Source organism: Erpetoichthys calabaricus, chromosome 7 (assembly GCF_900747795.2).
Source record: "Erpetoichthys calabaricus chromosome 7, fErpCal1.3, whole genome shotgun sequence".
In the NCBI taxonomy this organism is placed as follows: domain Eukaryota; kingdom Metazoa; phylum Chordata; class Cladistia; order Polypteriformes; family Polypteridae; genus Erpetoichthys; species Erpetoichthys calabaricus.
Window position 1 is genome coordinate 135,792,924 of NC_041400.2, and position 24,575 is coordinate 135,817,498.

Below are 24,575 nucleotides of genomic sequence, written 5' to 3' on the forward strand. Positions count from 1 at the left end.
AATCACATGTTGGCCAATTTAGACAAATGTATTAGCCTAATTTGAGTGCTTTTGGGATTCTGGAAGGAAAGCAATGTGCCAGAGTAAAAGCAACGCAGACACTGGAAGACTGTCCAGACTCCACTCAGATGTTTTGATTGTTACTTTATTTTATAATTTGTATTTGTACTTGTTTAAACTTTTCTAAGGCTAAGGTTGGATTCACACCAAGGACATTGGAGCTGTTAGGCAGCAGCATTAACCTCCATTCTGCCTGCTGTTTCTACAGATTTTATTAACTTTGTACTTGAGTCAATTCAATATTCAAATGTGTTTATTTTAAAGTAAAAACATGTATGGCAGTGGTACAAGTTCCCAGCTACACCATGGGTGTGAATTTATATGTATGGTTGTTGTCTGTGCAAGCTTTTTTCTTACACGGGTAGACATGCATGTTAACCTAACTGGTGTTGTGGTATGAGCGAGTAGAGATTTGCATGTGAGCGTACTCTATGATCAACTGGCATCCCACAAATTTCCACTCCAGCCTTGCACTTGATTCTGCCAATACAGGCTCAGACTACTGCACCTATGACATTATAAAGCTATACATGGGCTCAAAAATGCAGAAGATTAACTTATTTACAAAAGTGTTTAACATCAGTTTGTTTTCATGTTCATTTCCTATTGATATTATCTAAGACACACTTTAAGAAATTAGCTAGAACAATATCTAAAGAGATTGATATGCCTTTTAGAAAAAAATAATTTGAAATGTCAAATCTTCCTTGGCAAGAAACCTCTTTTAAACTCAAACTCCTCACAGGGACAGACTTGTGAAGGTAGCATGTGATATTTATTGCACTTGTCACTTCTGTGATCAGATGATCTCCACCAGAAGGCAATATGTCTCAAGATTTTTTTTTCTTGCATGAGTTCTTTCACCTTGACAGTGCTCTAATGAATACTTATTTAATGAGGCCAGTATATATTAATGTGTTATGTATAAAAATGTCTCTTTTATACAATAATTTTTATTTCAAGAATAATTGTTGTGGTTCTTTATATATATAAAGAACGTATATAAAGAACATATTCATAGACGGGCGGCACGGTGGCGCAGTGGGTAGTGCTGCTGCCTTGCAATTAGGAGACCCGGGTTTGCTTCCCAGGTCCTCCCTGCATGGAGTTTGCATGTTCTCCCCGTGTCTGCGTGGGTTTCCTCCGGGTGCTCCGGTTTCCTCCCACAGTCCAAAGACATGCAGGTTAGGTGCATTGGCGATTCTAAATTGTCCCTAGTGTGTGCTTGTTGTGTGTGTGTGCGCCCTGCGGTGGGCTGGCACCGTGCCCGGGGTTTGTTTCCTGCCTTGCGCCCTGTGTTGGCTGGGATTAGCTCCAACAGACCCCTGTGACCCTGTAGTTAGGATATAGCGGGTTGGATAATGGATGGATATTCATAGACCATTTAAAAATTAGACCCTTGGGTTTTAAATACAGTATTAAAAATATAACAACATTGTGCCAAAAAACATCTATTAACCTAAAGCCAGTAAACACAATCTAATCACTGACCTTATGTTTATTGTTTAAAAAAAACACATTATTGATTAATAAATAAAGTAGCTTGAGGTGAAAAATAAATGTCATACATTGCATATATTTTTAATACATGCAGTATCTACATGTAGTGTATACATACAGTATATAGCAGAAACACACACATATAAGAAAATGTAATAAGATCATAAACACAAGTCATACACACAATTACAGACACTGTATATACATAAACATATTGTATAAACATAAGTCTGTGTGTATATAAACTGTGTATAAGCTTATACAATATATGTTTTAAATATACTTATATATATTTAAGTGTGTGTATATATATATATATATACATACACACACAGAGATAGAAAAAGATATGGATACACATTTATTAAATGTAAAAAAATATAGTGGAGATACACATCCTGTATATATACTACATATGCACACATAAATATGTATACAGAAACATATGCATGATTAAAGTATCCCACTTTGACAGAACACAGTTCAAGAATATTTTCATGTCTCTGCGGTGAATCCTCTCCTTTTAGCTTGGGGTATCCTTCTCTCACTGTGACTCATCCAGGTTTACTGGATCTGCTGTAGGCAGGGAATACCAATAAAGTGTTCCTATGCAGCAGGAATGCTTATAAGCCACAAACAGAATACACCACTGCACTAGTCATGCTGCATGAATGCATGTAAAATGTCACTATTTGTTAAACTAAAGCATTCACCAGAACATTCTCCTTGGAGTAGAACTCTTCAGCCTCTTAATTTTCAAATGGATTTCCCATTTTTAATTTTATGTTGAGCCACAGTCTGACTATTTTCTATCATGTTTTGTAGGGGTTCAGTCTTCTGAATGAATATGATCAGAGTGCATGCAGCATTCAGATTTACAAGATTCTATGCCATTATATGACAATTGCTGTTCTATGTGTATCATTAAATACTCCTATCACTTCATTTTTTACAATATAGAAACAAAAATGTTGCCTCTTTGGTATTTGACATTAGAGTATCAGAGGCAAAATAGGCAAGTGAGCATGATTGCTGAGGTAAATGTTTCAATTACAAAATCACTCAAGGTTCACCTAATAGTCAAATATTGTACTGTTTGCCATCTTTACTACTATTTAAATACTTACCAGACAACTTTGTGTATTTTTTGTTAAATACATTTGGAGAACAAAAATAGGACTATAGACAGTGTGCTATTTGGGCAGCTTACCAAAAAACACAAAGGACTAACAAAAAACTTAATGTTATAATAATTTAAAATGCACAGTTCTACTGTATTGAAACCAAGATGGCACAGGCCAATTGTCATTGTATATTTCACTTGCTTTATTTAACTGTGTATGTTTTTTATTGCATCCTTCCAGTTGACCTTAATGTAAAAGAAGCTATGAGGCTGAAACTAACTTGACCTTTAGAATAAATTCCCCCAAGTAGCTCAAATCATCTCATTATCTTTGTGCTTTAGGAGCTGAGAGAAGGAGGAGGAGGATTAAGTGCCTAATCTTGGTGCAAGAAGGATAATATTTGTACATTTTTTTTTTCCATTTGGGTGTGAGAAAGTTTTGCTAGTCCTAACAATGAAATATCATTAATTATTTACTGCAAAATGAGCTCAAGGGGCGGCACGGTGGCGCAGTGGGTAGCACTGCTGCCTCGCAGTTGTGAGACCTGGGGACCTGGGTTCGCTTCCCGGGTCCTCCCTGCGTGGAGTTTGCATGTTCTCCCCGTGTCTGCGTGGGTTTCCTCCGGGCGCTCCGGTTTCCTCCCACAGTCCAAAGACATGCAGGTTAGGTGGATTGGCGATTCTAAATTGGCCCTAGTGTGTGCTTGGTGTGTGGGTGTGTATGTCTGTGTCCTGCGGTGGGTTGGCACCCTGCCCGGGATTGGTTCCTGCCTTGTGCCCTGTGTTGGCTGGGATTGGCTTCAGCAGACCCCCGTGACCCTGTGTTCGGATTCAGCGGGTTGGATAATGGATGGATGGATGGAAAATGAGCTCACTCCCTATCCAGGGCTGTTCATGTCTAGCTGCCAGAATTACCTCCAGCCTCTATGATCTTGAATTGAATTAAACAGGTTTGAGAATGTTTGATTTTTAAATTATTGTAAGATGTGAAAAGTAATCAGTACTGTGCTGTTACTCAGATGACAGCACTGTAATTCTTGAACATATTACCCAGCAATTATTGTGGTAGATTTCCATCTATGCATTTGCAACACCCACCATTTCCATATCAGGATTCTGGAGAGCTGGAGTTTGTCATGGGAGTGCAGGGCACAGAGCAAGTAAGCAACATTGTGGTATGTTGTGGTTTTACGAGCAGTGAAACAGTCCTAGAGAGGGCATCAGTCCACCAGAGTCTACACTCAAGCTTATCCAAGCATTAATTTAGAATTGCCACTGGACCTAGGGAGTATGTTCTTGAAGAAAACTGGAGACATAGCAAAACATGCTGACTCCATATGGTATATGACTGGAACTGGAATTTGATCCTAGTATGCTGAATCCATGAGGTAGCAGCACTGCCCACTGCACCATCTGGTTGTCAATTTTTTTTTTCAATTCATAAAATATGCATTTCTACTTTTACTTCTAAAATAATCATTTAATTTTCTTTCGCTCACTTTTAAAGACATCTTCCTATCCAAAGTACAAGAGTCAGAATCTTTACCAACAGTATTGGCGGTAAGACTGGAAGCTATTGTACTTTGGGCAAAATGCCAGTCTGTTACACGGCAAAGCGACCAAGTAACACACATGTCTTTGGAAGCTATTCAAGTGTCTGTTTGGGTTTTGACTATGGGTACCCAATTTGATACAGACACTTTACACTTGAGCTCGTTTACATGGGCTCAGCCTCAAAAAAATAAATAAATATACACAGTATCTAGATAAATGCCATACCAGTGTGAAGGTTACAACTCTACAGGACGAGTGACTAAACCAAAAAGATGAATTTAAAGGAGTTAAGTAATTAATGGGAACATACACAATAAATGTTGATCCCTTTTGTCTCTGGCCTTTATGTTCCCCACCAGTCCATACGCACATATGAATGCGTGTATAATACAGTATACTGTAAAGATGGAAATGTCACCTTAAAGATTAGGGCTGCAGTCTCATGACTTATGGAATATGGTACACTGGCTGATAAATGAGGTTTGACTGTACTTTAGGATACCAATATGAATTTCTTTACCTTGTGACAATCATGTAAAACAGTTTGGAAGAATATTCCTCATCAAATTAAATAATATTTCAATTATTTAAAAATGATGCTTGGCAGGCTTGGTTTAGATTAGTTTAGATTCTGAAGTTTTCACATGCCTGAGCGAACGTCTTAGGGAGGCTTCTGTTACTTCCATGATGCCAAGACACCCCGTCATGTTGATTGCTGATTCTGAAACCCCTCAGGATGTGTGTGTGCGTGTGTTTGGGGGTGCACTGTAAAGGATTGGGGGATCAATAAATGAGTGGACAATGAAAATCAAGTAAACTGCACAATAAACAAACTGAGGGAAAACTACAATTGATAATTATACTTAGATTACATTAATCAGTAAAGACATAAATGGATCTGTTTACACTGTACTTATTTCCATTTTAGGATATAAATTTAAGAATGCCGGACAGGAGATACATCATTGTCTGAAAATAAAAGAGGGGAATGAACATTTCCAGAAATATAACAATAGAACCTTTCAAAGCCTTACCTAAAAATGTGTTTGAGATGTATTCAGAGACCTGATTGCCAGATCTGCTCATTTCAGAGAGGTGTGTAAGTTCTCGGTTAAGCATTCTTTTAAACTGGAAAAGAAGAACAAAAGTCAAATGAAACAGAGAAATACAAAACACTGTAGGTGCTTTCATGCCTAAATATTTGGAGACTAAAAATAAATCACCCATTAGCCGCAGATTGCAAATGCAGACACACACACACACATATTATATATATATATACATATATATATATATATATATATACACATACACACTGATGATAAGAGTCTTCATTTTATGGTCTGCTGTTTATGTAATTGTATGTAACTTGATTAACCAACAGTAGACTTTGTTAAGCGGCATATTGAAATATAAGCAGCACATTGTTTAATTGTGAACCACCATATAAAGTACAGATATAGGAATACAGTAGTGAACGTATATTCAGATAGCAAATGTGAGACTGCAGACAGATTATATAAAATAAAGAAAATGCTAAAAACAAGTGTTTCTTAGGATGTCTAGTGCTTAAACATTTAAATGCAAATAATTGAATATCTCGCCTTGAATATGTGAGACTGTCTTTGTTTCTCACTTCCTATGAAACAGCAAACTCTTCACACCCCCATGTGTAAGAAAAAAAGGATGAAAATTAACATAAAAATCACGCCACATCATTTGGAGGTGCGAAGAACTCAGTGGTCTTTTGAAAACTGACACAGTGATAATGATGCATTTGTCTATTTTTAACAAAGTGCAGTTAACTGAACAGTGTATTCACATAGATAGATAGATAGATAGATAGATAGATAGATAGATAGATAGATAGATAGATAGATAGATCAATCTAGTACTGCATACGGCAGATCTTACATTTTAATATGATATCATGACAGCAGTGTTCAAGGTGAACTTCATGCGAACAACACCCATTTAATTTTTGCTCAGTTCAGCGCTCTGTCATTGTAATTTTTCTCAGCAGCTCAGATACACAACACATCTTGCAGATTTCATTCCAAAGCTTGGGCATGCAAATAATTTTTATCTCATGCCACAAACTTTGCTTTTTAAATGACCTCACAATAATATTGTCTATGAAAGGTTCTACATAAAATAAAAATGAAAAGATTATTAAATTGTTGGTATTGAAAGCACAGTACTGCCTATTGAAAACTGCAAAGAAAAAAAATCAAATAGAGGAATTGTTCTCATTCTCATTTTTGGATAACGGACTATTTCCATTTTGTCCATTTCAGAAAAAAGACTATCCTTCTTAGATGTGTGCATTGTTATTTTAAGCTATATACTGCAAATTCCAACATGAAGGGTGCTTTTTGTTAAAACTGAACATCTGATTTATGCACATGACATTAGCCAGAAGCATCTCACAGGGAAGAAACTCCCAGGTGGCAGATGACATGCAGAGCCTTTCTACTTAAAATGGGCAACAGCAAGCCAGCAAGCATGAACAGAAATATATTAGTTGATAATGAATGCTTTTTCTTCTGAATTTCAGACAGCATCTCATTAAACTCATTCAGCTGGTAGAGTCTGTCGGAATGCGACACTCAATAATCTAATAATGCATTTGCTTGAAGCTCATTCCTCATTTTTGTAATCTTTCACAGATAATTCACAGATAAATGCATTTGAAAATATCCAGGACATTACACAAACATAAAATAGCCCAAATAATAGAAACACATAAAGCTAATCTAAACATTCAGAAATTAAATAAGATGTGCATCATGTATGTATCTGCAATGTTTACGTTCTTGAGAAAAAAATTACATCATCCACTGCCAGATATGCTGTTGTACACAAATACTTCAAGATGTTCCATTGGCATATATTGAAATTCACAAATACATCACATCATCAATGTATTAATAGTACTTTAGATTAGTCTGTTATACCAGCTAAGAGGAATATATATTTCGCTCACTTTTGAGGACACTTTAATTATTAATTTTCACTTTCATTTAATAGTAACTAAATTCCAGAAAGGGAAATTTTTCTAAAACATAACTTTAGCTCCTGAACCAGTTTTAGCTCTCACCATTCCACCAAAAAGTGACATTCAAATCAAAAGGAGGAAAAAAGAAAATTACCTTTATGTACCCCCAGGAGACTGAAAGCAAATAATTTGCCTCAGGCATTTTGAAAAATATTTGATACAACAAATTAGAAGAAATCCCAAACTGCAAAGAAGCAATAACAGCAGATCTACCAGCAGCTCCTCTCTACAAAACTGCTAATCCACAAATACTGGCATTAAACGTGTTGGTTGGTGTGCCAATGAAGGAATATGCAAAGATTCCAGTAAATATATTCCATATTTTCCTTGTCTGCCCAAAGTAAAAATGCCATTTGTAGAGATTCCGATTGGATTTGTCAGTTGGGAACAGCTCAAAGCTACTAAAATCCAGGTCTGAAGAGAGAGCCAAATAGCTGGGAAATAGCATCTTCTTGCGTGCACCAGAGGCTGATGAATAATGTATTTAGAAAGATGCAAAACTCCTGGAAGGACTAGTTCTGTCAACAGCTTCCAAATAAGGATCTGATCTCACAATCAGCCATGTAGAACGCTCAGGCAAGTGACACCCGTGATATACAGCCAATCGTTTTCCATTAAAAAGCAAAATGCCCAGCAAAACAGTGCAGGGAGGCTTATACCTAGAATGTGATTGGTGGAGAGCAAAAGGTTCATCCTTCAGAACAGATTTTTTTTTTTAACTCTCTCCCTCTCTCCCTGTTCTTTTTTCTCTTGCACATCTAATAAATGGCATGTAATGGTGGAAATTCCTCAAAATGACTAGAGCAGCTCCCTAAATAAAGTTCAGAAACTTTATGACTGCATTAATAACTTTACATGGTCTTAAATGTTTGAACAGATTTCAATGTGCTTATTTAGATCTACTGCTCTATGTTTACTTTAATAAAATTCACATTATGTTGTAATTTGAATTATTTTTTTCCTAACACAACAGTAATTTATTTACTTCACTGAGGTTTTTTTCCTTGTTTACTTTACTTCAAAAATAGATTTTAATTGAAAATGAATCTGTACACCACTGAAAATCAAAATTTCTAACTGACTTTGGCTTTCTTCTGCCATCCTGGGGTAGCGCAGTGGGGCAGAGGTTAGTGCTTCTTCCTCACAGCTCTAAAAGACTGGATTCAAATTTTTTTTTCAGTTATTATCAATGAGGAATTTACATATACTGCCTGTATAAAAACAGTCATATGAAAAAGTTTGGGAACCCCTCTTAATTCTTTGAATTTTTGTTTATCATTGGCTGAGCTTTCAAAGTAGCAACTTCCTTTTAATATATGATATGCCTTATGGAAATAGTAGTATTTCAGCAGTGACATTAAGTTTATTGGATTAACAGAAAATATGCAATATGCATCATAACAAAATTAGACATGTGCCTAAATTTAGGCAACCGAACAGAGATATTACATCAATACTTAGTTGAGCCCCCTTTGCAAATATAACAGCCTCTAAACGCTTCCTATAGCCTTTGAGTGTCTGGATTCTGGATGGAGGTATTTTTGACCATTCTTCCATACAAAATCTCTCCAGTTCAGTTAAATTTGATGGCTGCTGAGCATGGACAGCCTGCTTCAAATCATCCCATAGATTTTCCCAGATATTCAAGTCAGGGGACTGTGACAGCCATTCGAGAACATTGTACTTCTCCCTCTGCATGAATACCTTTAAAAATTTCGAACTGTGTTTTGGGTCATTGACTTGTTGGAATATCCAACCCCTGTGTAACTTCAACTTTGTGACTAATGCTTGAACATTATCCTGAAAAATTTGTTGATATTGAGTTGAATTCATCTGACCCTCCACTTTAACAAGGGCCCCAGTCCCTGAACTAGCCACACAGCCCTACAGCATGATGGAACCTCCACCAAATTTGACAGTAGGTAGCAGGTGTTTCTCTTGGAATGCGGTGTTCTTCTTCCGCCATGCAAAGCCCTTTTTGTTATGACCAAATAACTCAATTTTTGTCTCATCAGTCCAAAGCACTTTGTTCCAAAATGAATCTGGCTTGTCTAAATGAGCATTTGCATACAACAAGAGATTCTGTTTGTGGCGCGAGTGCAGAAAGGGCTTCTTTCTCATCACCCTGCCATACAGATGTTCTTTGTGCAAATTGTGCTGAATTGTAGAACGATGTACAGATGCACCATCTGCAGCAAGATGTTCTTGCAGGTCTTTGGATTGTCTGTAACCATTCTCACAATCCAGCGCATATGCCTCTCCTGTATTTTTCTTGGCCTGCCAGACCTGCTGGGTTTAACAGCAACTGTGCCTGTGGCCTTCCACTTCCTGATTCCATTCCTTACAGTTGAAACTGACAGTCTAAACCTCTGAGATAGCTTTTTGTAGCCTTCCCCTAAACCACGAGACTGAACAATCTTTGTTTTCAGATCTTTTGAGAGTTGCTTTGAGGGTCCCATGCTGTCACTCTTCAGAGGAGAGTCAAAAGGAAGCACAACTTGTAGTTGACCACCTTAAATACCTTTTCTCATGATTGGACACACCGGTCTATGAAGTTCAAGGCTTAACAAGCTTATTTAACCAATTTGGTGTTGCAAGTAATCAGTATTGAGCAGTTACATGCATTCAAATCAGCAAAGTTACAAGGGGACCCACATTTTGCACAGCAAGTTTTTCACATTTGATTTAATTTCATACAACTAAATACTGCTTCACTAAAAATCTTTGTTCGGAAAACACCCCAGTACTCGGATGTTTCTAGGAAATGAAAGACATACCACTGTTATCTTTTTTGTTGAAAGTACAGTAAATTATTATGCAGGCTGAGAGGGGTTCCCAAACTTTTTCATATCACTGTAAAACCTTGCACAAAATTCAGCCTTTCCATGTCACTCCATAAACGCATGACATAACATGATGTCTGACCTGCTTAATCCACTTCCATATCATGGAGAGCTGTAGCCTATGCTGGCACTACCTGAACAGGGTGCTGATCCATCACAGGACCCACTCACACACACTCCCATACTCATTTAGAGCTGTAAATTTACCTAACACTAACGTCTTTAGCGATGATGGTGTAAAAACCACTCAGACACAGTGAAACTCCACATAGACATTGGGTGAAATGAGGGGATAAGGGATTTCAAACTAAGACAGGTAGATCGTAAGGCAGCAGTGTTATCTGCTCTATCACCTCACCACTGCAAAAATGCATAATAAAGCTAAAACATAATGAAAGGAGTTATTTACCTTACATTGTTTTGTCATTCTATGGCATTAGAAGTCTTTACTAAAAAAAAATTAAATGAAACAAGAAAAGTTCAGTTCTTATTTATTAGCTACTAATATATTGGGAAGGCTTATAGTTACACTCACTTGTCCCAGTTGGTTTAGAATGTGAGTTGCTGTGTGCACAAGCTTGCCTTGTAATGGACGGGTGTCCTGTTTAGGTTTCTACTTTTCTCCCTATTTTGCCAGCATGGTGTTCTGGCTCAGTTCTGAAGAGTGGTTGCAAGAAATGAATGGTGAGGCAGTTCTAAAATATAGAATGCATCATTTAACTCACATTCATGTACAGCAACCATTACATGAGTAGGCTGAGAATTAGGGATGGGAGAAATGATTCTCACAACACTGAATTTACAGCAAAACTCGAAGTTTAAGCTTTCCACAAAATGTGCAAAAAATGGTATTTCATGACCAGCAAACATTGTGCCATTAATGTACAATGTGTTTAAATAAAGATTTCTAGTGAAAGAAATCACAGGACTCAATTCTTGCCACATGCAGACATTTGATTAAGCTGTAACATACATGCTGTGGTTGTTCTGGAGTACAATGCCCACTTTCCCAAATATGCTGATAATCTTGGTGATTGCAATTCCAAACATGTATCTGAACTACTTGAAGCTTCAAAGCACTTGGGGCATGGATACCCTGACCTACACCTGTCGGACTCAAGAAACACAAAAGGGCGGTTGCTTGGCATTGACAGGAGGATGGGGGCGACTTTTGTGTCATGGTGCATTGTTGTGTGTTTTCCTGTCAAAAATATATAGAATGCCATAATTTAAAAAACAAATGTACTGTGTTTCTCCATGGTAAGGTGAATAAGAACCATAAACCAGAATTGATTTTACAGTTGTGCTGTGGATTGTTTGAATTATGATGTTGCAAAAAAAAACTTTAAAAATTTTATAGAGCAACTTGCATATTTTCCCACCCTCAAAATACCTTTAAAAACTATAAAACACAGTTTTTAGCGAGTTTTGCATTTCACAATTAAGAAATTACATGCAAAAATATTTTTATCTTCACCTCTGCAAACTGCCTACCAAGAAAAACTTGTCTGTTTCACTAATCTCTGCGATATAACTTAAGAAAGTGCAATTAGACTGCAGTTGTGGAAAAACATTATAATATACAATATACCGGGACGGACCTAGGATCATCCATTCATTTTCCAACCTGCTATATCCGAACACAGGGTCACGGCAGGAACCAATCCCGGGCAGGGTGCCAACCCACCGCAGGACCTAAGATCAATAGATGTAATAAGGCAAGGGTCTTTTTCACCAACTCAAAAACTCAATGAAATGATTGAGTCTCCATGAACTGAAATGACAAAAGGGATCTAACGCCACTAACCCTGCTTGATGCAATGGTTGCATCTCTATGCACCGAAAAGATCAAGTGGGTACTGCTCAATGAAACGATTGAGTCCCTGTACACTAAGTGCAAGAGTGAACTACTGGGCACCTGGGTGCTGCACTGTTAAAAGTATGATCAACTCTCTGTTATAGAACTAAGCCACCCAAAGGCATGTGGGGGTCTTAATCTGGTGTTGTCAATATACCAGTCTATTGGGTACAACTACACAACAGCAAGTTGGTCCACCATTTAGCCCCAGAATAGTCTTGAGTTTATCAGGATATTGTCTCATCAATGTGTTACATTTGCACATCAATGATATTGGCTCATTTTGTTTCAGACAGCTATGTTAAGTTAACTAGTGATTAGTGATGAATAAACAGCAAACTTCTACAAAATAAAAAAAAAACAATGTGAAAGAAATGGTTTGTCAATTGTAGCAAAAGTATATCTTTAAAGAGTTACACATTTATAGGGTCATTATTGTCTCATGTGCAGAGTACAGTGAAATTCTTGCTTACATGTGATGGTTAACATGGCACACATCGCCACTCTCCAGAGCCACAAAGAGTGAATAAAACTACCTTGTCTCAAAACTTTTTTTTTTCCTTATTCTAAAAACAGCTACCTTTATTCAAAACTTCTATATTCCTTACTTGAGAAATCACATATTATAAAGCAACTATTTTACGAAGAAAAATAACAAAAGTTGTTTGAAACCATCCATCCATCCATTTTCCAACCCGCTGAATCTGAACACAGGGTCACGGGGGTCTGCTGGAGCCAATCCCAGCCAACACAGGGCAGGAACCAATCCTGGGCAGGGTGCCAACCCACCGCAGGACTGTTTGAAACTTAAATTATTATATTATTGTATTTTAATTATTTGTAACAGTCTGTATGGAGTTTGAATATTTAGCACGTTATATATTTTCATCTTATCTTTTTTTACATGTGCAAAAGCTTAGTGATATTTATTCTGGTGCACAGCATGGGGAAGTCGGGGAAAGCACCTACCATGAAGCACTTTGCAGACACTTCTCCAATGTTAAAGCCTATTTGCCCGAGTATGAGGCCACTGGTGATCCTCCAGAAGTATCCTGGCCTAGATTGACTTACAAGGTTAGGGAAAGTCAGCATAGGTGGTGGTGTTACCGCGGATCATAAATTAAAGATATGAGGTGTAATCAGTGGTGAGAATGTGCAGAAAGCATGTGGAGCCACATGGAAGGAGTACTTAAAGCCGGGGCTGCACTGGAGGACTTTCAAGTAATGAAACAGCAGTTTCTCTGTGGAATAACCCTTAGGGAGCAATAGTTCTTGACTTACACCCTATAACACATTTTAAGTGTGTTTTACATTTCAAAGTTGGGAAACTGCATGCAAAATTTTAGGCAAAATTTTGTGAAACAGTATGCAAAACAAACCTCTGCTATTTCACTCATCACTACTGGTGATGTAACTTTGAATAGCTTGATCTGTCTACTATGACAGATGGTTAACTGATTTAAGATCCACTCATCCACCCAGTGTTTAGTGTTTGTGTTGTTAGCCCACTGAAAACAAAATTTCTTTTTGCTGAAACAAGTGGAACTTGTTTGGCCAGTTGGTTGTCTTACACACTGTTGAACAAGCAAGGACAAGTTGAGATGTATGATATTCATCTTTTAGAAGAATGGCTGCCCTCAGCTTTTAGTTTACTGACTGTATCCTGTCTGTTCAAGCGCACAGATTTTTTCAGTCTTGTTCATAAAAAATGTCTGTTTCTAACTACATAACTGCCATTAACTTGATATTTTTGGTAGCTCATTTTCAACATGTAATGCCTGACATTTTCATCCTGATTCATGTGGCCTCCACTAATATGTCATATTCAAAGACACTTAAATCTTTAGCCTTACCAACTCTCCCCCAGAGTTTAACAAACACACAGTCCCTGCCTGTGTTAGGTTAATTTGTTCAAATATTATAATCGATTGGTTAATGATGTGTGAATCGCCAGGTGACCTAATATAGTGACCACCCTGTGTAAATCAGATATATACAATCATTTTCTTATTCTGCTAATGCTAATGGCATTTGGTCAGAAATGGGAACCTAACGTGGCTGGTAGCAACATGTCCACTAAAATGGCCAGAATGGGCAGTTGTTTGTTTTGTTTTGTTTTGTTTTTTTGTTTCACCAGCTTATCTGGAGTTTAATTTTTTTTTAGTCCTCCCCAGCATCTGACCTTATCATTGGACTCATCTTTTGAGACTTAAAAAACAATACTATATTTAAGGACTCTATCTTTATATATCTATCTTAGGTAAGCCAATTTTGATTTTTATTATTTACTCATTATTATTCTTACCTAACTTTTCATTTCTGTTCTTTCTTTTTCTTTGACAACTGTGTAAGAAAAAGTGCCATAGAAATAAATGTTGTTTCAAGCTGCCATCTAAACACAGTATTGCTTTGGAATGTGACAGACTTCAGAGAGAAAGAAAGAACAAATGCTTTTTACACTGAAGACACCCCGAGCCAGGACTAAACCTAAGGTCTAGCAGTAAAGCTATCAGCTACACCACCACACACCCCTTAACATAATCAAAAGCACTTTAATGCAAACAAAAATATTTTTACTTAGTGTAGAGCAATATTTAAAAATACAGATCTATTAAAAACTAATATAATAATAACATCTTCATATATGTAAAAATTTTACAACAAAAAAAAAAGCATGTGTGCTCCCCTCGACTTTCCTCCAGAAGTATCCTGGCCTAGATTGACTGAGATAGAGGAAAAGGTCATCAGAACCACTTCCAGCTGCACAATATTTCTCAAATATCATATCTCTTAGTTTCTCATCATAACCAATTGATTTTATTGATACACAATCATTTATCACTATTTATAATCAAACTTTATATTAAAATGATATTTTTGCACTTAGGGTGGTCAAAAATGGTGATGGAATTTCTTCATGATTACATATGCATTACCTAGATTACGTGCAAATTAAAAAAATTATAGTATTGTTAGTATTATGTAATATTTGTTGCAATAGTAAAACTGCATTTAGCTACATTTAATTATGATAATTATGGCAGAAATAAAAAAAAAAAAATCATAAAATGAAATGTATTACCAGGATTACGACAGGGACGTAGCAGCTTATTGTTCCCATTATATCTTTAAATTTACATGGCATGTACAATGTTTACACATTATTGTTAAATTGATAATGCATGAAATAAAATAAAATTAATAATAGTTATTGAAAGAATATGTGTTATATTGAATACAGTTTTTAATATCGTGTACACATTTATATTTCCATGATACAAAAAATTTGGATGGTTGTTTAAATAAAATACTACTTCCGATTGAGTAATTTTTCTCAAATTTCAAATCTGTTTGCTTTTTATCTTTATAAATATCTATACAAAAGTTAAATTATCTATCTTTAATTATAACCACAGTTTACTTGAAAATTTGTGAAAGTATTCAGTTAAAGTACCACTTCTGGTTGCATGATTTTTGTCAAATTTCATATCTACCGTAGATACTTGCATATTAATCGATCTCGCAGATAAGTTGAGTGTATTTTTAAGCCGAAAATTACGAAATTTGTTATGACCTGCGTATAAGTCGAGGGTAAAACTTGAGAGCTTGCGACCTTTAACACTATGTACCAGCCGACAGGCATGCGCGATCGTATTCGCTATATGCCGGCTTGCTCCGGCGACCTTTAACATTATGTACCGGCCGACAGGCACGTGCGATTGCAGCCGCTAGATGCCGGCTTGCTCCGGTGACATTTAACACTATGTACCAGCCGACAGGCACGCGCGATCGTATCCGCTATATGCCGGCTTGCTCCAGCGACCTTTAACACTATGTACTGGCCAACAGGCATGTGCGATTGCAGCTGCTAGATGCCGGCTTGCTCCGGTGACCTTTAACATTATGTACCAGCAGTCCAGCCAGCGCGATTGCAGCCGCTATATGCCGGCTTGCTCCCGCAACCTTTAACACTATGTACTAGCGGACAGGCATACGCGATCGTATCCGCTATATGCCGGCTTGCTCCCGTGACCTTTAACACTAGATAGATAGATAGATAGATAGATAGATAGATAGATAGATAGATAGATAGATAGATAGATAGATAGATAGATAGATAGATAGATAGATAGATAGATAGATAGATAGATAGATAGATAGATAGATACTTTATTAATCCCAATGGGAAATTCACATATGTACTAGCTGACAGGCACGCGCGATCGTATCCACTATATGCCGGCTTGCTCCCGCGACCTTTAACACTATGTACCGGCCGACAGGCACGCACGATGGCAGCCGCTAGATGGCGCGTGGCAGCTAATGGTATGTTTGTTATCCAAAACCTGCAAAAGCTAATGCTCAAATTAAAGTATTTCACAGTTTAAAGAATGATTTAATTAAATTAGAAAAAAACTAGCTAATTAGCAATAGTATTGCTGGCTTATAATTATTTCAAAGACCATGGGAAACGGCAGATGACTGGTGACTTAACACCATGAAGCGTTGAGTGTACAATGTCATTACCCAAATTCTATGGACAATTGTGTTGCCCCGTGGATAAGTCGACCCTGTTTTTTTGAATGAATTTCAAGGCATACATTTTTTGACTTATACACGAGTATCCACGGTACTTATTTTTTATCAGTTCCAATATCCACACAAAATTTGAATCATATATCTTTATTTACAGCCATAGTTTACTTGAAAAAATCTGAAACGTGTTCATGTAAAGTGCCACATTTGGTCACTGGAAGTGGCCCAAAACTTGATAAGAGTCCTTATTTTTTCTATAAAGCAGGTGTACAAAATCTCATTGACCTAGACCAAAGCAGTTTTGAGTTATCATGCTCACACACAGACAGACATAATTTCAAAAATGATATTTTTGGACTCAGCAAGGTCTAAAATGTCAAGATTCATCAAAATCTTGAGGTTGAATTTTTTCACCATTCCTATATTTTCTCTATACTATGTATACAAGAAAGTAAATAGAAGCGAAAATATATTATTGCTAAAAATGGCTTCAATTATGTTTAAGTACTATATAGCAAAATGTTTCATATTAGTTTTAGTTAAAATGATAGATAGATAGATAGATAGATAGATAGATAGATAGATAGATAGATAGATAGATAGATAGATAGATAGATAGATAGATAGATAGACTTAAAAAAATTAAGGAGAATATACTGTAAATGTAAATTACAACAATACTATATATGCTTCCTTATATAGTGTCAAGTGACACCATTTTTTGCATTTAGACAATCATTTGGCCCTGTTCATTTAAAAACAAATGAAGCTTTTATGATGATACTGGGTGGTGTGCTTCAACATTCATTCTGTTACAGAAAAATATAAGATTATTTGAGCATTCATTTCAATTGGATAACATGCACTCAACCTAAAAATGTTTTTGAAGATGGCTGCTCTACAGACTAAAAACATTTTCCATTTCCTATAATACATCCATTCTGTGTTAGATAAAAGCCCTGTGTTTGTAATCATCCATGTCACAGAGGAAGCCACAGGAACAGGAACATGAAATTAGCAATTTCATCCTTAAAAGTCTATAGGGCAGAGGTTGTCCTTTGATGCTTTTGACCATATGACATTTTATGAACTTGAGGGGAGATGCTAGTGAACACCAATTCTCTTTCTAATTGCCAGTCCACATTTTCCCTTTGACTGTTACATTTTGCGATAGATTTTTCAATCTGTTCTCTTGGATTGCTCTTGGATGTTCTCCATTGCAATGTTTTTGTAAACGGCTCCTTCATATCATATCACAAATGATAACATTACAATAACATAATAATATAAGAACACATTTTTATGTGAAAAGGCCATTCACCCCACTAGTTCACTAATTTGTTTTTGTTAGCGCTTGAGTCAAAACCTGCTCCCCAGGGTGTCCATTTAAACTGAATCCTTAGAAGACAACATAATTATATTATATACTAGCCTAAGTACCCGGTGTTGCCAAAGTTTGTACAATGTGTTAAGGCAGTGGTTCTCAATCTGTGGGGCGGGCCCCCCTAGGGTGGCGCGAAGATGTGAAAAAAAGAAAACAAGAATCAAAAATATGAAAAATACATCTATTGAAACCAAAACAAATTAACTTAAACTACATTCTGATACTAGAAAAATAAATATAGAGTTAGATAAATGTCGATAAAAGTTAAGTAGGTATAATAAAATATGCATCTATGATATATCATTAAAAAAGAACAAATTGGTATTAGTGGGCTCCTTTCAAAAAAAACGTTGGGGGGGGGGGGCACGGTTAAAACTGTTATGAAAACTCGGGTCACAAATACTTAGAGGTTGAGAAACGCTGTGTTAAGGAAAGAAAGTAAAGGTTTATGTGTTTTATTAAATGGTGACCCTGGTGTTATTGCTAGCTGTCCCATTTGTCATCCACACAGTTAATGTCTTTGCTCTTGTGACTCGATTATTTGTTCTTTTTGGGTCTGAATGGTTTCCAAAATTGTGGTAACATCTTGCTGGGTTATAACCATGAACACTTATCTTGTATTACTCATTCTTTTAATTCAAGGCGGACAATTCATAGTGCATAAATTGTGAAGAAATCCAAAAAAACTGGAATAAAATACAAAGAAAACCATCTATTTCATGTTCCTTTCTGTTATGCTGCACTTCTGCTCTCACCAAACTCCCCCCTGAAAAAGAACACAATACTCCTTTTTATATTACAGTATATTACAGCGTTGCCTGGGTTAGTTAATTTTAACTCTGGTCATTTTGTCTGCTCGTCTGGCTGTTTTACTTGCTTTGACCCAGCAGGTGGCAACAGTGCACAAAAGAAGAGAAAAAAAACAAAACCAAACACTGGGACCCCCAGGGTCACAATTTTGGTCCTAGAGAGCAACTATGCAAAATTTGTTGCAGATCTGTCAAAGGGTGAAGGATTGAATATACAGAAAGACAGACATTCTATTTTATATATTTATATTTGTTCATGCTTCATTCTGGCATGGTGGATTGATTGTGTGGTTAATTTTGTTGACCTTCCTCTATTTTGTTTCTCTTCTTGATTTTGGTACCTGGTGCCATTACTACATTTCCAAGCTGCTATTCCTGCCATACAAGGAGAAAGGGGGATACTGAGAGTCCTGTAATTCAAGGATGTAGGGACTTTATCTTTTCATTAAATTGCCCAAAACATAAATTTAAACAAATGGACAGGAGGTAATGAATGGACAGTTGGTCTATGTCTCGTGTTTGTGTCATCAACTGGCCATATCTCAAATATAATGTTAACGAACCTATACTGTCATAATTTACAGTATATTAATCATAGTTAAAATAATTTATAATGTTTTACTGTGTGTTCATCCACATGTATGTGTTCATATATGTAAATGATGTGGTTCAATTATTTATGTCACTGCATTATAGCTGGAAACTTGTCTAATTTACAAATCCCGTTCATTGATTATCTCACCATCCACATATCTTTCCCTGGGTATTGTGGTTTCCCTCCAGCTCTCAACGTCATTAGTGGTTATTGATGACAGTATTAGTGTGTGGGACAGATTAACATCCAATACAGAGTAGGTTCTTGTAGGGGCATCACAAGACCTCCAGAATCTTTACAGAACCAGGACTCCACTCTCTGCTCCTCACTTGTGAGTGGTGTGCCGCTATATGTTGGCCTGGTGGTCTTTTAGCCTCTTTAAAGCCATCTTCTGCATCTCTATTGTTCTCTTCTTTCACTCTTTACTAAAATACAGGGTCAGGCATCTAGCATCGGTTGGCTCACCTGCCCTTCAGTGTGTTGGTGCAAAAGGTTGAAGTTCCTATAAGGACAATCTCTTTTTTCACACATGGGTCCACCTGTTTCTCACCCCCTAGTATATGCCTTCTTAGCCTTGCTTGCTGAGTTTCTCCCTCTCTGTGCATTCAATTGTCTCTTTTCCCTAAAGTTTTTCCAAAATTTCATTTTTGATTATTTCATAGCGTCTCTCTTTGTATGTTTCTTGCATTTTTTTTCAAAATATAGGTGCAGAAAACATAAATATGCTTAATCAGAAAACCTTGAATTTAATTCTTTATCATTTGCATGTAGAAATTGTTGCCACTTACGTAATGTGCCTCATATCAATAAAGCAAAGGTGACATTAAGTCAAGGATTTCCTTTTAATGAAAGCACTGTTCATATATACAATTCACAAATAGACTGTTGCCTTTAACCATTTTAATTGACTGAGCTGAGAAATAAAAATTAGCCTATAGATCCCAAATGTGCTTATGCTGAACCTCAAAAACAGCCATTTCTGCTATTAAATAAATAAACATTATTTTGAAGAAAGGAAACTAAGGTCTACTGGGATATTTTTAAAGAAAACAACTCTGCATACGCAAAAGATTCTGCACAGGGAGTCCTTGATAATTACGGAAATATTTTGTCAATTCCCATTGGATATTACTAGGAAGAGCAATTTTAATTGAGTTAATGCAGTTAACCATCTGCTGTAAGGTGTGGGATCTGTGAGGCACTGGTAATTGATGAACGTATTTTCACGTGTAAGTATGTAACTATTGCTGAATAGGGATGAAATTTCTTAACCAAATATCACATCAGTTGCCTGTTAGACTTTTTAAAAAAGAGCAACAGTTACCAGTGCCAGCTTGCTTGAGTTATGGTCTTTATCATTCAGAAAAATCTCATCAAGGATCACCGAGCAGTTGTATTTATAAACATGTGATATTTGTATTACCCATGTAAAAAGCAGCTTTTTATAACTTAACAACTGTTGCTATGAAATGATGTGCACTTCAACTGTTAATCAAGATGCAAATTTTATAATTAGATTTTTATATATTTTATACATAAAATACTGAATTTTATTTGGCAAGATGTAATGAATTTGTTATTTAACAGATAAAAGCCTCATGGGAACTTGTGCATTAATAAACAAAAGTCATAAGCACACTTGAAGCTAAGTATATGTAAGTTTTGTAGAATCTATGATTAGTGGAATATGTGTAAAAAGCCAGGTAGTGTAATTGACAGTAGTACCATGGAGACCTTCCTATCCATTGTGACACTTGCGACTTTGGCAGCTAAACCTGACCATGGACCCCAATGGTTTATTTTCTGCAGTATTGCTGTTGACTGACGTTTTTGTTTTTTACTTCTCAATTATTATCAACTGGCCATATCTCAGTTATAACTTTAAAGGACTTACTGCATATTGTTAGGATTTTATGTTAATCAATGGACATTTCCTCAGCTTTACTGTGTGTTCAACATTATTTGAGTTTCCACTTCTCGGTCCTGCACCTCTTCCCCAGTCAAACCCTTTTCCTTCAGATCTTCTTTAACTTTATCCATCCTCCTCCACTTTGGCCTCCCTTGCTTTCTCTTCCCCTCTACTTCCATTCCCATCATTCTTTTGCTCGCATATTCATTGTCTCTCCTCACCACTTGTCCATATCACTTCAACTTACGTTCCTGTACTTTCTTAGATATCTCTTCCACTTTTGACGTACCTCTCATTGTCTCATCTCTTATTTTGTCCTTTTTTATTACTACACACATGCATCTCAGCATTCTCATTTCTACTACATCTAACTTCTTCTCCTGTGCTCTCTTTACTGCCCATGTCTCAGCTTCATACACATTGGTTGTCTTACCACATTCTTAAAAAAACATACCTTTACCCTTCGCCCTAATTCTTCAATCACACAATATTCTTGATATATTTTTCCAATTGTTCCACCTATGATACACTCTGTGGGTTACCTCTGCATCTAATTCTCGGTCTTGGGGTATCACTGATCCTAGATATTTGAACTTACCCAATCTTTTCAATAGCTCTCCCTTCAGGCCTACATCTGAATCCTGATCATCATTAAACCTGAAATAGTCTTTCTTCTTCATGTTTATCTTCAATCCCCTATCTTCCAAAGACCTTCTCCATTTTTCTGACTTCCTTGCAAAAAGCATACACCATGGGTATAGATCTTTCATCCCACTAGTCAACATAACCATAACCTGATCAAAGGGGTAAGGACTTAAAGATCATCCCTGGTGCAGACCTATTCTAACGGGATCTTGTCTGTTACCCCAACACTGCCTTTAACCTGAGTCCTTGCTCCCTCATACAAATCCTGAACAATTCTCACATATCTTTCTGGTACCCCTTTCTCTCTCAGGCACCTCCAGACCACATGCACCCCCATATTTGAGTGTTTATGTATTGCTTGTAAATAATGCAAGGTTTACTTATTTTTGCCATTGCTTTATATCAGAAAACTTGTGCAAGTACTCTCAGTCTCAGTGCTATGTAAAACTGAATGAGTTCAACCAAATTACAAATGAAAGCAAGCAGTGTATGCCTTGTTGTGTGCTTGTTTAATTCGTAGCTAATTTAGCTGGGAATCTCATCCAGTTGCTTCTTAAAATCCAGCAGAACACTGACTTCATTGTTTTACATGGGAACACTTCTCTCCATTAAAGCCTGCTGCCTGTTTTGTGTGTTAAGCACATTTTCCTCTAACGTTTACATCAGTTTTCTAAAGTTTTCAGTGTTCAGTTATATCTCTTTAATTCATGGTGCTGACACTTAGTTTTAACAAATGAAGTTTATACTGATAAAGAAGAGCCTTTATAACCCATCTGAGGGCCAGAAGATGTTGGATGAAGCCAGCACACAAAATTTATAAAATCAGATTAGAAGTGTATAAAGTTGAGGGGTGGGCATGAAGAGAATGGTCCTTTACATTTACAATTATAAAAGCTATATAGTTAATGCATTTTTGTCTTAAAATAAGCTGACAAATACATTCAAAAATTTCAAGGGTAAAAAATAATCAATAACTAAAACAATTTAATATGTTCAAATTAAAAGAAAAATTAAAAATAACTTAAGTACTTAACTATAATTATAAAAGCTATATACTTAATGCATGAAAGTTATGTAATCTTTTTGTCTTAAAATAAGTTGACAAATACATTCAAAATTTTCAAGGGTATAAATAATCAATAACTAAAACAATTTAATATGTTCAAATTAAACGAAAATTTTAAAATAATTCTGCATATTGTAGCTTTTAAAAATCTTTTGCAAAATAATTATAATTATTGAATACCTTTACTTAGTTTTTAAAGAAATATCAAATTAATGATCCTAAACATTTATATTATCACACCATTCCTTATATTACTATAGTGTACCATCTGATGTTATTGGTTTACTGTATTTATATCAACATCTTTGCTGAAGTCAGATTTTTCCTTCCTAGTGCCATTTGCCTTAATTTGTATCATTGTTGTTCCACCTTTTTCAATCAACCAACTGTGCAAACAATTTTGTGAATAGCAAGGAAGGGAAAGATCAAAACCTTTGTTAAAAATATTTTCCACAATTTGTCTGAGCACTGAGGCATGAAATGAATGCGTGTACCAGATTAATGTAAACACAACAATTGATGGGAAGCCATACATTGCTGTACGGTATTTATGCATAGTGATTTTCTGCCCTCTGCTGGTATGCAACAGGACAACGGTCACTGCTCTCAAATGTTTCCTTAAGCTGAACGTCTTTTTAAATTACATGTCTAACTGAACAGTTTTCATTGAAACTCTTTAGTCAAAATAGTTTTGAACCTTAAAATGTCCAGTAGTCTTTGGGCTAGGTTAATAGAGTTAAGGTTTAGTATATAATGTACCAGTCACTAAAGCTGAAATATTACCCTGGCACATGACCTCATACTTTCAAAGTGAATGAATAATATAACAAGCAGAAATTGTGATTTGAGCTAGCAATGAGCTAGATTACACTTATTTTTCTTTACAATTAAAAGGCAACATTTCTATAAGCTGCTCTTCAGTTATCACAGATGTCTTACTGTAAAATGCAAAGCAATTAAAAATAATTTTATTTCAAAATATAAAGAGAATTGTTGCCCAGTATTAAAGTGAGCTAATCTATCTACATTTAACTCTGGCTCACTCTGTTGGGACTCCCAGAAAAAGCCAATCCTACATTAATAGACTGCAAATGGCTTTTTATCACTGAGCGTACAGTATGTACGCACATGAACGCATCCTGTGATAGACTGGTGTACTGTCCAGGAGTGGTTCCTTCTTCATGTCAGATGCTCCAGCTACCCACTGTCCTGAACTGGATTACAGGAATTTAAGAAATGGGTGGATGGAAGGTTGAGGCAATGAAAAAGGACCATTGGTACTCACACCAACAGATTCAAGGGTGGTTTCTATCCAGTAATCATAAGAGCACTGAACAGCCAATCCTAATGACAAATAGTGTAACATCAAAAATGCTATATTTTTATGAAGTGTTGGAATTGAAAAAAGTATATCTCATTCTTCCTGTGGTTCCTAAGGAATTTATGAGAGTTTAGGAACACAGAAATTCTAAATTTTTATCAACATCTCCTATTTAGAATTTGCTCATAACCAAGTTGTTTAACATAACATTTTGTACTTTCTGCACAGGTATTTTTTTCCTAGGGTTTTGCTATTTTGAGGAACCATCTTTAGGATGCAACAGTTGGTTACTAGGAGTGTGTCCCTGTAGGTTA

At 36.3% G+C, this 24,575-nt stretch overlaps 1 protein-coding gene across 10 annotated transcripts in view; it reads right to left on the reverse strand.

Moving 5' to 3' along the window:
- Positions 1-24,575, reverse strand: part of pde4d (phosphodiesterase 4D, cAMP-specific) — a 974,428-nt gene that overhangs the window by 21,378 nt on the left and 928,475 nt on the right. For 9 of the 10 annotated variants that reach the window (XM_051930173.1, XM_051930172.1, XM_051930174.1 and 6 more), the window contains one exon: positions 5,272-5,365. In XM_051930173.1, coding sequence (XP_051786133.1) covers positions 5,272-5,365 — 94 coding nt within the window. Of the gene's footprint in view, positions 1-5,271; positions 5,366-7,389; positions 7,801-24,575 lie in introns of those variants that run through there. The other variant, XM_051930179.1, reaches the window with a different exon arrangement.